This window comes from Thamnophis elegans, chromosome Z (genome assembly GCF_009769535.1).
Source record: "Thamnophis elegans isolate rThaEle1 chromosome Z, rThaEle1.pri, whole genome shotgun sequence".
Lineage (NCBI taxonomy): Eukaryota > Metazoa > Chordata > Lepidosauria > Squamata > Colubridae > Thamnophis > Thamnophis elegans.
The window spans coordinates 115,128,326-115,144,997 of NC_045558.1; the positions used below are offsets into that span (position 1 = coordinate 115,128,326).

A 16,672-nucleotide genomic window follows, 5' to 3' on the forward strand; every position below is an offset into this window, starting at 1 on the left:
CTGAGGCTTAATGCTATCATTTCATCCCCAAATCACATTCTGGATTTGCAAATGCTGAAGTTTGTATCCTATAAATGCATTCAGTTACATTGTTTGGCTTGAATCTACTTACAGCCCAAATGACATACAGTTTACAGTTGTAAGCTTAAACTTTGGTTTAAAAACCTGCACATGATGGGGGAAATAAAATCTCAACACACTTTCATTTGTTTATCATATTTTGGGATTTAGCGTCTCTTGATCACTTGAAAACCTGCTTTGGAAGCCTTCCCATCTCCAGTTTTCTTGAGGAACATACACTGTTGTTCTAAAAAGGCAACCAATATATTGCTTGGAATTAGGGCTACCAGGAAGTCCGTAGTGTGTTGGGTAAAGTGGAAAGTTGAAAAGAAAGGAAGAAGGAAATAGCTAACCATTTCCATAACTCTGCCAAGAAAATTGCACATACCTAATTACAAATTATTTATTTTCTTCACAAAGAAATTGAAAACATAACTATACCATGAATGTACCAGGAACCTGGCAAAATCTCTATTCATCTGCATTTTGTCCTTAAAAGCATATTTTCTCATCAAAAGCATATTTTCTTTCCCATCAAACCCAACCTAGTGATAAGAAAACATACCTGAAATACTTAGCCCTATGTGTCAAAAATCCAATAAGATTTGGTTCTGTGGTTCTTTGCAGTATTTTCTCCAGTTATTATTTAAATTATTCCTAACAAGAATGCTATATAAAGAGGAGGTGAGGGAAAGTCTCTTCCAATAGATTTAAAAAGCATAGATTTTAAGAAGCATTCTTGGCCAAGCCTTCTTTCCAATTGATACACACCACATATTTTCCAATATTTCTAATACTCCCAGAGAGATGTCAATACGTTGTTAACTAAAAGCCACTATGGATCTATTTCATTTTTTTCTTCTTCTTAATGCATTATTTGGGGAAGAAATGTGGGAAGATAACCAAAAGCATTTCCCTGTCTGCATTTTCAAGTGATATGATCTACCTACCATTCTACAACTTTAAGATCCTACAATTTCATTCAACTGTATGGGTAGATCAAGTCTAAGGCTAAGTCTGAGGTAGATACTGTGGCAAAATGAGATTCCTCAGATGTGGAGCTCTAGTCTTCTAAAGGAACAAGGTTACATTTAGCTGTTTTACTATATCACTTCCCTCACCATTTCAAATTCAGAAAAAGGAACTGTTGGGTTAGAGCAGTGCCAGCCAAATACTATCCAGAAGCCTTGATGAAAATTCAAAATGACTTGAATAGGGTGGCTCTTCCATATTTCCTTTTCCTATTATCAGTGGAAAGAGCTAAAAATAATAGATAAAAAGTAGCCCTTTGGTAAGTGGGATGGTATGTATATATGTATGTGTCTGTATGCATGTGTGTGTGTGTGTGTGTGTGTGTGTGTGTGTGTGTGTGTATGTGTGTATGAAGTGACATGAATAACCCCTTTGGGAAACAAACCTGGGAGCTCTTGTTCTCCTTCAGAGAGTTAGATGAACAGAACAAAATGAAGAAATATGATTCTCTCACCAGTAAAATATCTCTCCACATCTCTAATGCCCTAAAAATCCATAATATTCTATGATAAAAAATAAACTTCACATTTCACAATCCATTCATTTGGGAGAAATGGACTTCTAATGCCACGTCAAGGATAGAAGCTGGTGGTGTTTCCATAAACTTCCATAAATGTCTTCTTTAGTGTAAGATGCTGCCATTCCAAGGAGACTTTGGTTAAGATTTATTTTTCCGTAAAAAATCAACTTGGTAAATAAAAGCACAGAATGTCTTATTCCCAATCGGTCTCAGAAAATGATGATAAAGCAGGAGATCAGAAGCTGGAGAACAAAATTGAAATTTTTGAGGACTTGGCTTGAGGCATGTTGAGGTGAAGAAACTCGGTAATAAGTGACATTCACAAGACCAAATTGCACCCCAGGAAAGTGATTCTGAATCCAGTCTTGATAAAAACTAACACTGGTGTAAACTCCTGGGCGGTTGGGAAGGCCACACATATCACCCCAGCTCACAATGCCTGCAACAAACCAAGCACCATTCTTTTGGCAGACTAATGGACCTCCGGAGTCACCCTGGTTGAGAAAAGTAAGCAGTAAGAGTCTATGTTATCCCTCTGTCCATAACAGATTATTTGTTTTCTATTATGCATAGCCTGGACCAGCATAAAAAAACACTGTAATGCTACAATTTTACCAACAAAATCCACCATCTTTCTAGTGGACTTTCTGCCAGGAGAAACTCACAAAGAGAATATTAAGGAACTTTTGCAATATTGCCTACAAGGATTTGAAGACTGCCCTCTCCTCAGCTCTGGAAAACCTACAATGATATACCTATTAGCAATCAAGGGAAAAGACCTAAAATAGGCTGAACTAAAATTCCTATTGAAGAATGCAATCAGAAAATTCTCGGTCTACTCTTAAATACACGTGCTAAAATGCCAGCTGTGATACTTCCTGCAGTAGTCATGTGTGGTTCACTGACAAATGTGCGCTCGACAAAAGCACGCCGATGAAACCACGATGAGAAAACTGTGAGTTCAAAATCGCACTGATGAATGAGTGCAGAAGCGCACCGACAACAGCGCGCTGACAAAAGCACGCTCTAAACCTAACCCTAAACCTAACCCTAACCCTAACCCTTATCCTTACCCTTACCCTAACCCTTACCTTAACCCTAATCACTCTTCTGTCAGCGCTCTTTTGTCGGCACGCCTTTGTAGGCGCGCTGTCGATGTTGCGGTTTTATCGCCACGGTTTTGTCGGCGTGCTGTTGTTGGGCACGAATTGGTCGGGTCACGGTCATGTGTCTCATAACATCACAGAGCCACACAGCCCTTCCAAGAAGTGCAGGAAAGAAGCAGCAATCTCTGTTGAGAATGCTATAGTGCTATGAAAATAGAAAGAAAAACCTTCAATCACCCTCAAGGGTAGGTGCATCCCTCTCTGCTCAAAAAGGATTTTATATCATGACAAATAGGACAACTTGGCTAGGCACTTTAGTTCACTCTTAGAATCTTTCCATCCTTGAGCGATCTTTGAAAATACTGTTTCATACTATGTCCATTAACATCCTCTCTTACCAAACAAGCATCCTTTTTTCCCTCTGCATAGCCAGCACAGAACATGTCATCCTTGATCTCTCTGTTGGTGGGACTGATATTCGTACCAATATGAAAGAGCGCATCACAGGTCATGGTGTCTATCAATGGCAACTGGACCTGCTGCAATGTTTTAGGACCTCCCAGATTGGCTTGAAGAAAAAAATACATCATTATTGTTAAGATTATTACTATCCTTTTCCTCTGCTCAGTCACGTTCAATGTTCAGAGACAGCCTGGACAAGTCCCTACAGTTCACCCAAAATGATTTGCTGTGACTGGCGCAAGATCACCCAGCTGGCTTAGTGCCTAAGGCAGAACTAGAATGCACAGTGTCCCCTTTTCTTAATTGATTGCTCCAATGGTTATTATTACAATTAAATATACCCTGCTTTGAGTATAACCAGCTTCACAAAGAGGTTTACATACAAATAAAAATGAAATAAATATCCATTCCATTTGGAAGGTTGGTGGCAATGACTCTTTGTGGGCATAGCTTATAATATAGCTGGGCAAGTTTCTTAATGAAAGGCATGTTTTCCATAGGATAAAAATAGCAATAACACTCAGACTTGTATACACTCCACAGTGCTTTATGGGCCCCTCTAAGTGGTTTACAGAGTCAGCATATTGCCCTCAACAATCTGGATCCTCATTTTATCAACCTCTGAAGGATCCAACTCTGAGTTAACTTTGGACTGGTGAGAATTGAACTGCTGGCAGTCAGCAGAATTAGCTTGCAATACTGCATTCTAGCCACTGCACCACCACAGCTCTGATAGAACAGAAGTAATCAAAAATAAGTATGAGAAATTAAGTAGTTCACAGTAAGTGATATACTACCAAGAAAGAATGTTATTTTCATTTCAAAAAATTAAAACTTTTTTTTACTCTCCCCAAACCAGGTCCTGACCACCACATCACCAAATTGCCACCTTTCTGAGCAAAAGCATCTACATGATCCACCACCTTCAGCAAAATGACAAAAGCCAAGATGCACATCATGATGAAAATTCTACCCCTTTTATTTATGTAGATGACATCATGACACATTCTACCACGTTGATGCAATGTTACTCTTGTTATTTGCCCTCCTGCAACCATTGTTTTAAATTCCTGCCACAATTTCACCTTTTTCATATGGAAGGAGCACAGGATCCCACTTTGTCTTTGAATATCAAGGGCACCATCCAGGCACAAAGCCACAAAAACAAAACAAAACCTCACTCATTTTAATGTAATATAGCTGCATTCTGGCTAGGGGATTCTGAGAATTGAAATCTACAACCCTGCCAAGGTTAGGGAATGCTGGATTAGACTAAGAAATGTCTATTGCTGCTTTGAAATGGACATGAATATGTCCATCTATTTTTTATTTTAGTTCATTGTTTAATATAGTGGGGAAAAAGAAGATACCTTTATCAAAACAAGCAGAAATGACAAAACACAATTAAGAGCAAAAATATACAATATATCATAACATAGCTTAAAAATTACATTTTTAAATGTGATATCTTAATGTTGAAATATTGGTTAGTTTTTCCATTACGTCAATAAAGAATTAGTTCATAAGCAGGATAATAACCACATATCACCAATCCAAGAATGTAAATCCAGGGTAACACAGTCTGTTACCCCAGGCTTTTTTAATCCATAGCTCTCCATACAGCGATAAATTTTAAATATGTGAGTCATAGTACATAATACTTTTTCAAAATCTATTAATAAAATTATGAATGTTAAGCTAATATAGAATCATTCCAAATTTCTTGCAAATAACTAATATCTATCTTAACAGTGCAGTACTCTTTAACTGTCAACAAAAAATGTTAAATTTAGTTTTTTCGCTGTCATTTGAGACATCTTGGTGGGCACATCTATCCCACCCACCAATGAGGCAGGGAATGTTGTGGGAGGTACACTTTGTGGGACCTGGATGAAGGGCCTTCTCTGTGGTGGCTCCCTCTTACTAGAACATATATTAGAATGGCCCTTACTCTAATACTCTTCTAGAAGATGCCGAAGATTTGGTTCTGCCATCAGGCTTGGTGAATCCAGAGCAGGATAGAGCCCATTAAATGGCTCGTGTGATCTGCTGTCGCCAGGGCAGGGGGATGGGGGTTGATTTTGTTATATTGTACTATATTAATTTATTTGATTCTTTTTCTTAGTTTTTATTGTTTTAAATATGCTTTGAGTCACCATGGGTGAATAGGAGGCAATAAAAACTCAATAAATAAATAAATAAATAAATAAATAAATAAATAAATAAATAAATAAATAAATAAATAAATAAATATAAATATATATAAATAAATAAATAAATAAATATTAAGTTAAATAAATAAATAAATAAATAAATATTCATTAAGTTCCTTAACCACTGATTGCAAAATGGGATGTCCCAACTCTTTCTTCCAAATTTCTTGCAAATAATTTCCCTCTTAACAGTACAGTTTCTTTAGCAGCCCACAAAAAAATTAAATTTAATATTACCCCAAATACATTACAGTGGCAATACAAATTCAAGCATTTTAGATGCAACTAATGTATTTGGTCCAAAATGTGAAATGAAAAGATCTGTTGACTATGCTGCCATTCTGAAGTTTTAGAAAACCTGAATTTCTCTTGCAACAACAGAATGGTTCAAAAACAGGATTGGGAATTAAATTATCTAAAATAACAATATTCTTATTAGCCCATTAAGTATTGACTGTGAACTGACTTCAATTTAAGAAGCCTTCACATTAAATATGATCAATGCCAATATCTATGTTTGTGTATTTGCCAAATTCCAGTAATGCCATGTTTGTGTGGCAATGGGATTACTATTTTTTTTAAAGCATACCTACATAAACTTTGTGTTGATTCCACTTTCTAAATATTGAAATCCTATTAAATTCATCTAAACCAAAAAACCTTTCTTCTTAATCACATGTTGCTTATGGTCTTATTTAACTAGCAACATTTCTGAATTGTTCTTTGAAATGCTGAGTGGTCTTGGTACAAAGGAAACACAAAAATGTTAAACTTTAGAAAGGCTCTTAGTTGTTTCCTAAATACCATGCAATGTAACCATTTTGTTCACATTTCCTTTCTTGGTTCATCTCATTGGAGTTAGACTCTCTGTGCTAAAGAAGAACCACTCTCTCTCTTCTTCAGGTCTTCATCCCACAATTTTCCTCACCTCCATATGCAGGTGAACCCCACCCTGTCACCCAGCAAAGGGTGCCGTTTGGGAACTGGATTTTGGCATGTGGGAGACAGGCTGGAAGGATGCCTTGGGTGAAACGTACAGGTTGCTCTAGCTGAGCCACAGCTATGTCCCCACTGGTTCCATCTCCGGCATAGTCCTTGTGCACAGCCACTTGAGACAGTTTCCGCCACACAGCATTTGGGTCTGGCTTCAAGAGCTGGTAGTTTCCCAAGTTGGCTTGGTAATCAGAGAGCATGGCTTTCCTGTTGGGAACCACAATTAAGAATTAGACCCTTCAGGAAAATTCTGCAGTATTTGTCCCCAAGTATCCATTTCAGTTATCCAGTTCAAGATTTGAGGGGTGGAGGGTTTCCACTTGAGAAATACAACCATTCCACCCATTTCCCATCCCTCCTGGTTATCCAGGGTTTCCCAGTGACCGTTCCAATAAAAGAGAATGTATGTAGCTCAGGGCTGAATTGTGGAATTCTTCATGCTCTGAGCTTAGTTGTTTGCTTGTTTTGCTGTACCTCAGACTTTCCTAATCCAGCTCCCTTTTAGATATGTTGGCCTACAATTTTCACATCTCCCAGGAATTGGGTCCAACACTTCTGGGGGACCTCAGGTTAGAGCAGGATGGCATACATAATAAACAGACCTCACAGAACCAACAGCTTTTTTAAAACACAGTTTTAACACAGAAGCATATGCTGCTTTTAGAATAGAATAGAAAATAGAATAGAATAGAATAGAATAACAGAGTTGGAAGGGATCTTGGAAGTCTTCTAGTCCAACCGCCTGCCTAGGCAGGAAACCCTATACCATTTCAGACAAATGGTTATCCAACATCTTTTTAAATACTTCCAGTGTTGGAGCATTCACAACTTCTGAAGGCAAGTTGTTCCACCAATTAATTGCTCTAACTGTCAGGAAATTTCTCCTCAGTTCTAAGTTGCTTCTCTCCTTGATCAGTTTCCACTCATTGCTTCTTGTTCTACCCTCAGATGCTTTGGAGATTAGTTTGACTCCCTCTTCTTTGTGGCATCCCCTGAGATATTGGAACATGCTATAATGTCACCCCTAGTCCTTCTTTCATTAAACTAGACATACCTAGTTCCTGCAATCTTCATATTTTTATATGCCTCCAGTAAATGGCGGCTTAGGCAGCTAGAGCTGAAGTCTGTGCAATTCCACAACTGGTCCTTCTCACACTTACTCACTTAGGGAAGCAATGGGCTGCTGTCAGTATCCATTGAGAGCTGATGAGGGTCGCCCCACAGACATGTCTCCCTTGGTATTGGAGGCTGGCTTGCCATGGCCAAGCATTTCGAGAGGCATCTTCTCCTCCCACAATACGGTTCTGATTCATCACCTGTCCACACACTGGCAAAACACAAATGTGTGTAAGAGGGAGAGAAAACATAAAGTTGTGGAAAATGGAAGATGGCCTCACAATTATTGGGTTTTCTTTATTGTAAATTATTAGAATAAGTAATAAAGGCCGAGAACACCAAACAATAAAGGAAGAAAGAACAGGTTTTCTTGAGCTAGGGGTAGGTACCACTTATTTAGAATTTGAGGGGATTTGATTACTATTATTGTTATTGTTATTGTTGTTGTTATTGTTGTTGTTATTGTTGTTATTGTTGTTATTATTGTTGTTGTTATTGTTGTTATTGTTATTGTTATTGTTATTGTTGTTATTGTTGTTATTGTTGTTATTGTTGTTATTGTTGTTATTGTTGTTATTGTTGTTATTGTTGTTATTGTTGTTATTGTTGTTATTGTTGTTATTGTTGTTATTGTTGTTGTTGTTGTTATTGTTGTTGTTGTTGTTGTTATTGTTGTTATTGTTATTATAGTTATTATTGTTATTATTGTTATTATTGTTATTATTATGTTAATCTTTGGTGAGAGTCGCAGCCTTTAGGGCTGGTTGGTAGCTCAACAGCTCGAGTCCTAACCAAGGATCTAGGAACTGTTAAGGTAACGTCAGAGGATATAAGCTGTTCCAAGTAGGGGCTTTTTTTGTAGGATCAGAATATTAAAATCTGATCAATTTAAAATTTCCAAGTAACAAGGTAGCCCTTTAGGTATTGCTCCAAGGGCCCCAATTATAATTGGGACAACACACAATTTCTTTTTCCACAACCGCTCAACTTCAATTTGCAAGTCCCAGTACTTTGTGATTTTTATTATTATTATACAATTGTATCACACGGCCAGTTGTTTCACCGGATTTGGCATTGGTTACTAGTCGGGCCCCACCCAGGGGCCTAGGACGTCGTAACGTATTTTCGTAATATGCATGCAGATCCAAGCAGTGCGGCTTTTTGCATTTGACTGATGGTGATTTTGTCAATTTTTAACTGTTTTAAATGTAATTCCAGTGCTTTTGGAATAGCACCCAGTGTGCCAATTACCACTGGAATTACCACTGCTGGTTTGTGCCATAGTCGTTGAATTTCGATTTTTAAGTCCTGGTATTTTGCGATTTTTTCATGTTCCTTCTCAGCGACCCTGTTATCACCTTGTATTGCGATGTCTATGATTGTGACCTTATTTTTCTCAACCAGTGTGATGTCTGGTGTATTATGCACCAGTATTTTGTGCATTATTATTATTATACAATTGTATCACAGCGGCCAGTTGTTTCGCTGGATTTGGCATTGGTTACTAGTCGGGCCCCACCCAGGGGCCTAGGACGTCGTAACGTATTTTCGTAATATGCGTGCAGATCCAAGCAGTGCAGCTTTTTGCATTTGACTGATGGTGATTTTGTCAATTTTTAACTGTTTTAAATGTAATTCCAGTGCTTTTGGAATAGCACCCAGTGTGCCAATTACCACTGGAATTACCACTGCTGGTTTGTGCCATAGTCGTTGAATTTCGATTATTATTATTATTATTATTATTATTATTATTATTATTATTATTATTATTATTATTATTACACCACAGGAAGTCCTCAACTTACAACCATAATTGAGTCCAGAATTCTGATTTTAAGTCATTGAGGTTATAAATCAAGGCATCATAACACTGGTTTTGATTTTTAAACATTTTTGTGAGTTTTTTTTATAGCAATAGCAATAGCAGTAGACTTATATACCGCTTCATAGGGCTTTCAGCCCTCTCTAAGCGGTTTACAGAGAGTCAGCATATTGCCCCCAACAATCTGGGTCCTCATTTTACCCACCTCGGAAGGATGGAAGGCTGAGTCAACCCTGAGCCGGTGAGATTTGAACCGCTGAACTGCTGATCTAGCAGTAGCCTGCAGTGCTGCATTTAACCACTGCGCCACCTTGGCTCTTAAGTTATTAAGAGTTATTAGCTGAACACTATGGTCATTAAATGAACACCTTGATTATTAAGTGAATACCATGGTTGTTAAGTGAATCTATTTTGCAAAATGGATGGGTCCCTAAATTCATTTATGACATGACAAAATATACAAGTAAAGTAACTAACTTTCAATGCTGTGACTCTGAGACACCCTCCCCCACAAGTTGCTTGTAACCTTAACTATTTTGTTCCCAAGAATAGGCTGCCAGGCTGAGGAGATTCCTATTATAGGAACAGAACAGAACAGAATAAGGTAGTTAGCTTAAACTCTGCACATGTAGGTCTTGTTGTTCCCACCTGACAATTCCTGACAACAAAGAAGTGTTTAATTTTTTTAACACCCTAATCCTCCTATGATGTAATTACATTACTAGCCTCTCCCTCTCTCAGCTTTAGAAGCTGCAAAATATTAAAGAGTATCACATCACCACACGGCTGGAATAAAACACCATCTATCCATTCTTGAAACAAAAGGTGCAGTTTTAATGAAGAAGATGTGGTAGATACTTGTTCTTTTGTCTGGCAGAAAAGAACACAAGATTTTGCTAACACAAAACTACAGTTTGTACTTGCCAAAAACCAGAAGAATGTGCAGAAGGGAAGCAAGCAGATGTTAAACCTGAGAGAGCCAATTCAGGAAAGGTTTTATGTTAAATTGTTTTCAATGAAGTCATTCCTACAATGCCTTCCTTATCAAGCTGCTGAATCTTCCCTGCCTTTGAACATGTTCAGTTGTAGGAAACTCATTTAAAATTGAGGAAGTCCCTCCACTTGTTACCTGTTTAAGTGCCACTTACCTGTTTGAGTACCATTTTGGTCATCTCCTAGAAAGAAATGAGGAAGCAAAAGAAACTGGCATGTAATTCTCTGATTAAGTAAATTTGAGATTAAAATGAACAAAACCAACCCCAGGTAAACAATCTGTTTTTTAATCTTAAACCAAAGGCTGTGACTTTGATTGTAAAGCTTATGTAACCAGTTACAAATCTGCCAAAGGTTTCAATTTGATTATTGGTTTGTTAATCACAGGAGTGTCAATCGGAGAAGTAAAAAAATACAGGATAGTGACTACAGCCACACAACTAAAGCTCCAATCATGCAGTCATTGCTGCCAGCCAAATATTTTAACCCTCCTGTGAGTGCCCTCAGTTAATCAGTTTGTAAGTGAGGTGCCAAATTAAATAGGAGTGGCTAAACACAGAATTCATAAATTTGTGTGGATGTGAGGTACTTCCCAAATTTCTTAAATCTTTATGTCAAAACTGAGCAGCAAGGAACCACTTTTTAAATTTTGAACCTTCTACCAAAATAGGAGCATTTGAGCCCCTTTTAAGATAGCACACCTACTTTACTATTTGAAAATTGTAAACATAGAAGACAGCAAAAAAAAAAAAAAACCTTAGCTGTACCTATCTGTTGACTGTGTCACACCATGTCCTGTACTATCACAAATTCTATGTCACTAATACATGTTCCACATCACTAACACACAGGCAGGGGCAAGGCTGTATTTCCACATTCCAGTCCCAATCACATTGTATATAAAATAGGTAATGGGAACAATATGCAAATAAGAGGAAAGGTTCAAAGCTGTTAATCTTTTTAGGGGTATTTGGAGGGTGGGGCTTGAAATAAGGAATAAAATGTCCTACAGGGGCCTAAAGTATGCATATAGTATTCATATTAAAGTCTTCCAGGTTTTGAAAGAAAATATTTGATTTCCATTGATGAGTATAAGAGCAAAAATAATGGATTATTTATAGATGGCCCTATACCTTTTGTAGATGACCCTACATAAAAGGTGCCAGATTTTAACCTTCCTCGCCACCATTGGTCAACTCTGAACAAGTTGTACCCAATGTGTACCCAACATGATGTCTGCCAGGACTCATTTGAGTGAGGTCTCATCTCTACCCCTAAGTGTGACTTTGGTACTCCTCAACAAAATATCCATCACATTGTGTCCGAATGTCCATCAAGAGTTTACACCGGCCCAATGTCTGATTTTTTTTCAACATAGGTCACCTGTCCTTGAATGGCTGGATGGACTGAACATTAACATTTGAACCACTATAAATCCATGTATTTGCCATACACTAAATATAAAATAAAATGGATTATTTAATCTTTACATCCACCTACCCAAAACAGGTTGAATGGATTGCCTTGATGATATCAATGGCTCCATTCCTTGCAGTTCTTTGGGACCAAAAAAACTAAAAAGATGCAAAGTTTAACTGCCACTTCTTTTGTATGCCTTCAAGTCAGTATCAGTTACAGAAAGTTTCTCACTTCTACCCTTCAGTAGTAGTACTCAACAGTAGTATTAGAAGTAGCAAATAAATATCAGAAAATCTTTTGGACATGCTTCAAGTTTTATCAGTCTGGCATCTAGAAGCTCTTAATCAAACCAACAGACTTTGCTTCCTTGCGAAATATGTTTATGCTAAGGGAAAGCTTTAGAAAATTAAAAGTAGTGGGTCAAAACACAATCATGCTATGTTGTTGTTTTTTTCAAATTCCAGTAAAAAATAAAGAAGAAGAAGAAGCATTTCTCTTTTTTTGCCACTTTTTGTGCCAGGGGAAGCAAGAAGTATATTTTATTTCATTTTTATTTGATTTCATTTGATTAATATATATTGCTACATGCTGCCTCTTCCTGAATGGGCCTAGGTAATATATATAATAAACATCTCTAATGTTAAAGATATACATACAGAAACAGCAACAAAAGGCTCTAAATTTCCAAAGAGTTCCAAACAAGATTTAAGCTTTAACCCATTTTCTAAACTGTATTTAGGAAAGGGCTTCCATCTAAAGAGACTGGCCTCTAAGGGTCTCCTGCTGCCACTGCTGTCAATGCAACTCTCGTGAGGGGAAAAGAAAAAAATAATAAAAGGCTCCTGCCATGGATCGACCCACCCCGCTCCCCCGTCCAGCAGAGCTTTTTTTCCCCCTCAGCTTAGCTCTTCTTTGCCCACTAAAGTGCTGCCCCCGCTCGGCTGCCCTTGCTGTCACCATGCCCTCTCTGCATGCCAATGGCCTGAGTGGGAGAGAATGATGGCGGCATGGAGTGGCTGACGGTGGCTACTACTCCTGGGCTCGCTGTGGGTAGCGGGCAGTGCTCTGACTTCCCTGCTGCCTCTGCCACCATGCCGCCTCAGCAGCAGACTTCCCACCTGAAGAACCGAGGCGGGGAAGAAGAGCAAAAGACTTGGAGCCACAGACTCCCCCCTTTCCCCCGCCCCACAGTTTGCCTTCTTGGGTAGGACCAGAGTGTGCGCAGGGTTAGTGGAGTTTGTGACCAACTTTAAAGTGAATGGGGCTGTTTGTGACTAAATGGGACAGAGAACATAGAGGAATGCAAGGGAACATGGAGGTAATCTAATCCAACCCCTTCCCAAGGCAGGAGTCTTTCCTTCTCTTTGAGAGCGGTCAGTGACAGACATGAGGGAAATGGTGTGTGTGTGAATGAGAGAAAGAAAAATGAGAAAGAGAAAGAAAGAAAGTTAGCGAGAGAGAGAGAGAAGGAGGAGGAAGGAAGGAAGGAAGGAAGGAAGGAAGGAAATAAGTGGGGGAGAGAGACTCAAGAAGGAAAGGAGGGAGAGAGGGGGAGAGAGGGAGAGAACTTATGATCACAATTGAGCCCAAAATTTTGGTTGCTAAGTAAGAGTATTGTTAAGTGAGTTTCACCACATTTTGCAACTTGGCCACACCCACTTGGTCACTTGACTGCCAAGCCACTCCCACCCAGTCACATGACTGCCAAGCCACTCCCACTAAACAGGTCACACCTACAGAATAGGTTCTAAAAAAATTTGAAGCCCATCACTGGAGGAAGGTGATCTTGATGGAAATATGTGGGACCATTACCTAGGCAAAGAGGGCTGAAAGATATTTTTTAAACCCAATGAAAAAAGATAATATTAGAAAGTATGCAAACACCTCTGTGATTCACTGGGATATAAAAAGGAAGAACACTGTAAAATTAGTTGAAAGAATATGTTATTATAACCAATCGCAATAAAAATAGGTCTTGTATTCCTTGGAATAGAGTTCTTGGCATAGTTTTATTTTATTTTTTTTATTAACAAACATGTAAAACACACACACACAAAACTTAGACGTACACCACATTTACACAATACAATACGAACAGGGGCTTCCTGTTCTTTCTAGAGCCAAGGTGGCGCAGTGGTTAAATGCAGCACTGCAGGCTACTGCTAGATCAGCAGTTCAGCGGTTCAAATCTCACCGGCTCAGGGTTGACTCAGCCTTCCATCCTTCCGAGGTGGGTAAAATGAGGACCCAGATTGTTGGGGGCAATATGCTGACTCTCTGTAAACCGCTTAGAGAGGCCTGAAAGGCCTATGAAGCGGTATATAAGTCTACTGCTATTGCTAATAGCAATTATCAATCGATACTGCTCACCTTATATTATTTCCCCCTTCTATTGTATTTCATTCGGATTTCACCATTCTTAAACCTCTTATTTTACTCATAACTATTGTTTTTGAGTTTTGTTATATTCTTTCATTGATTCTTGTTTCTTTCCTCCATCCACCTATACCATTTCTCCCATATTTGGTTCTTTTTCCTGGATTTCTTTAGTTAGTTTGTCCATTTCTGCACAACCCATAACCTTTCTTATTATTTCATTTTCACTTGGAGTTCATTTGTTTTTCCATTTCTAGGCAAAGGTAATCCTTGCCGCTGTAATTGTATGTAATATTAAATACTGGATTTCTTTTTTGTATTTCGCAGACATTATTCCTAATAAAAAAACTTCAGGTTTCCATTCTATATTAACCCCTGTTATTGCCTCCAGCCAATTTTTGATCTTTTTCCAAAAAAATTTAGCCTTCTCACAGGTCCACCATAAATGGTAATATGTTCCGTGTATTGATTCGCATTTCCAACATTTTGGGGAGGTATCTGTTAAGATTTTAGTTAACCTTGTTGGTGCCAGTTGCCATCTGTAAAACATTTTGTACTGGTTTTTTTTTTTTAGCAATAGCAGTGGACTTATATACCGCTTCATAGGCCTTTCAGGCCTCTCTAAGCGGTTTACAGAGAGTCAGCATATTGCCCCCAACAATCTGGGTCCTCATTTTACCCACCTCGGAAGGATGGAAGGCTGAGTCAACCCTGAGCCGGTGAGATTTGAACCGCTGACCTGCTGATCTAGCAGTAGCCTGCAGTGCTGCATTTAACCACTGCGCCACCTTGGCTCTGTATGCAACTGATAATGTCATTTTTATCAGTTTGTTCCCCAAAATGTTTCCCATTTGTCTAATTCAATATTATAGCCAAAGTTCTGCACCCATTTCATCATTTCTTCTTCGCAATTTCCTCTTCCATTTTATACTTCAGGAGAAATTTATATATTCTCCCTATCATTTTTCTATCTGCACTTTGAATAATTTTATCCAATTCATGTGGTTCTGTTTTGATGTCATATAATTTAGTATCATTATTGTATTTAGTTTTGATTTGGAGATAGGTTAGCCAGTCAATATTCATGTTCTGTTCTGCCAATTCTTCAATTGTTTTTAAATTTCCCTGTCTATCAATTAAATCTCTGTATCTTAGCATTTTGTTCAAATCTATAAAATTTGGATGGGTCTTCCTTTCTGTCAGAGAGAGCCAATTTGGGATTTTCACATAGTGGGGTTTTTTTATATATTTTGAGCCATTTTTGCAATAACGCTCTTCTAATTAAATGATTTTGAAAGTATTTGTGCATTTTATTTTTATCATCCCATAGGAATGTATGCCAGCCTGCTTACAAATCATGGCCTTCTAAGGTCAAAATTCTTTTATTCTTTAGCTCTATCCAATCCTTCACCCATGTTATTGTTACTGCTGATTCATATAAATCCCAATTTGGTAATGCTAAACCTCCCCTCTCCTTGCTGTCTTGCATTGACTTTAGTTTAATCCCCGCTTTTCATCCCTGCCAAATGAACCTAGTGGTTATTTTGTTTAATTCTTGAAAGAATTTTTTACCCGGATTAATAGGTGCGTCTTGCAACAGGAATAAGACTCTTGGTAAAATATCCATTTTAATTGTTGCTATACGTCCCATGAGTGAGAGCTGAATATTTTTCCAATTTTCTAAATCTTTCTTTATTTGTATCACTAATTTATTATAATTATCATCTTTAATTGTGGAACATTTTGCCAATATCCAGATCCCCAAGTATTAACGAAATAGATTTTTATGGGGCCGATATGTATTTCACAACACCTTTAGATAAAGTGCAAAGTAGAATAGGTAAAATCTTCCTTGACTCAAATCACACATCCATGTCATATTCTTGGCAATAGTATGGAGTAGACTAATTTTCTTCCTCTAGAATGCATTTTGCCTTTTTTCCCCTGTCCATCCTACAGCTCTATATTTTGATGGTTTTCCAAATCAAGTTCAAAGAAGACGAGGACCTGCTTTGCTTTTTTAAGATTAGCTAACTGCTGTCTCTGTTGGCTTGAGATTATAAAAACAATACACAAAGAACCAAACAAACCAATAGCTTGCAATTATCTCTCCAATGATCTCTTTCAACATTTTTAATGGTTTCTCTGAAATCATCCACCATCAGCCCAAAAGCTAATAGGCTTCATAACAAAGGCTTGGCTATGTCAATAGTTATCTGTAAAATATTTTGGCACTGATTAGATAAATTTGATATCCCCAAAACTTTTAATTATAGCAACAGAAGCATTATACCCCAGAGAAAGCATGTTGTTTTTACAGGCAGTTACAATTTTAAAAAGTCCATGTTTGCTGCCAAATGAACACTTAAGCAGTTATTTAGTTTAAGTCGATACTCACTATTTTCAATTTCATTTTTCAGAGCACCTGTACGAAGAAGGAAAACAAAAACATATGTAAAGTTGGAGAACCGGACAGTTAGGCAAAAGAACCAGGAAGAAAAATCTAAACTGTTATGAAAAAGAATGTGCCAATACTATACAAAGTAACTTTTAGGTGACA

The 16,672-nt window shown here is 37.9% G+C and overlaps 1 protein-coding gene across 1 annotated transcript; it reads right to left on the reverse strand.

Moving 5' to 3' along the window:
* Positions 1-7,739, reverse strand: LOC116520396 (serine protease 33-like). Its single transcript, XM_032234564.1, has 4 exons — positions 7,551-7,739; positions 6,322-6,593; positions 3,117-3,286; positions 1-2,106 (listed from the first exon to the last, which is right to left on the reverse strand). The coding sequence occupies exons 1-4, from the start codon at positions 7,697-7,699 to the stop codon at positions 1,822-1,824; spliced, it is 876 nt and encodes a 291-aa protein (XP_032090455.1). The 5' UTR covers positions 7,700-7,739; the 3' UTR covers positions 1-1,821.
* Positions 7,740-16,672: the final 8,933 nt, after the last annotated feature.

Coding starts and splice junctions, on each gene's coding strand:
- LOC116520396 (XM_032234564.1), bottom strand. CDS start 7,699: ATGAATCAGAACCGTATTGTGGGAGGAGAAGATGCCTCTCGAAATGCT. Junction 6,594..7,550: donor GCAGCCCATTGCTTCCCTAA/GTGAGTAAGTGT, acceptor GGTTCCCAACAG/GAAAGCCATGCTCTCTGATT. Junction 3,287..6,321: donor GGGTTCACCTGCATATGGAG/GTGAGGAAAATT, acceptor TTTTTCTTCAAG/CCAATCTGGGAGGTCCTAAA.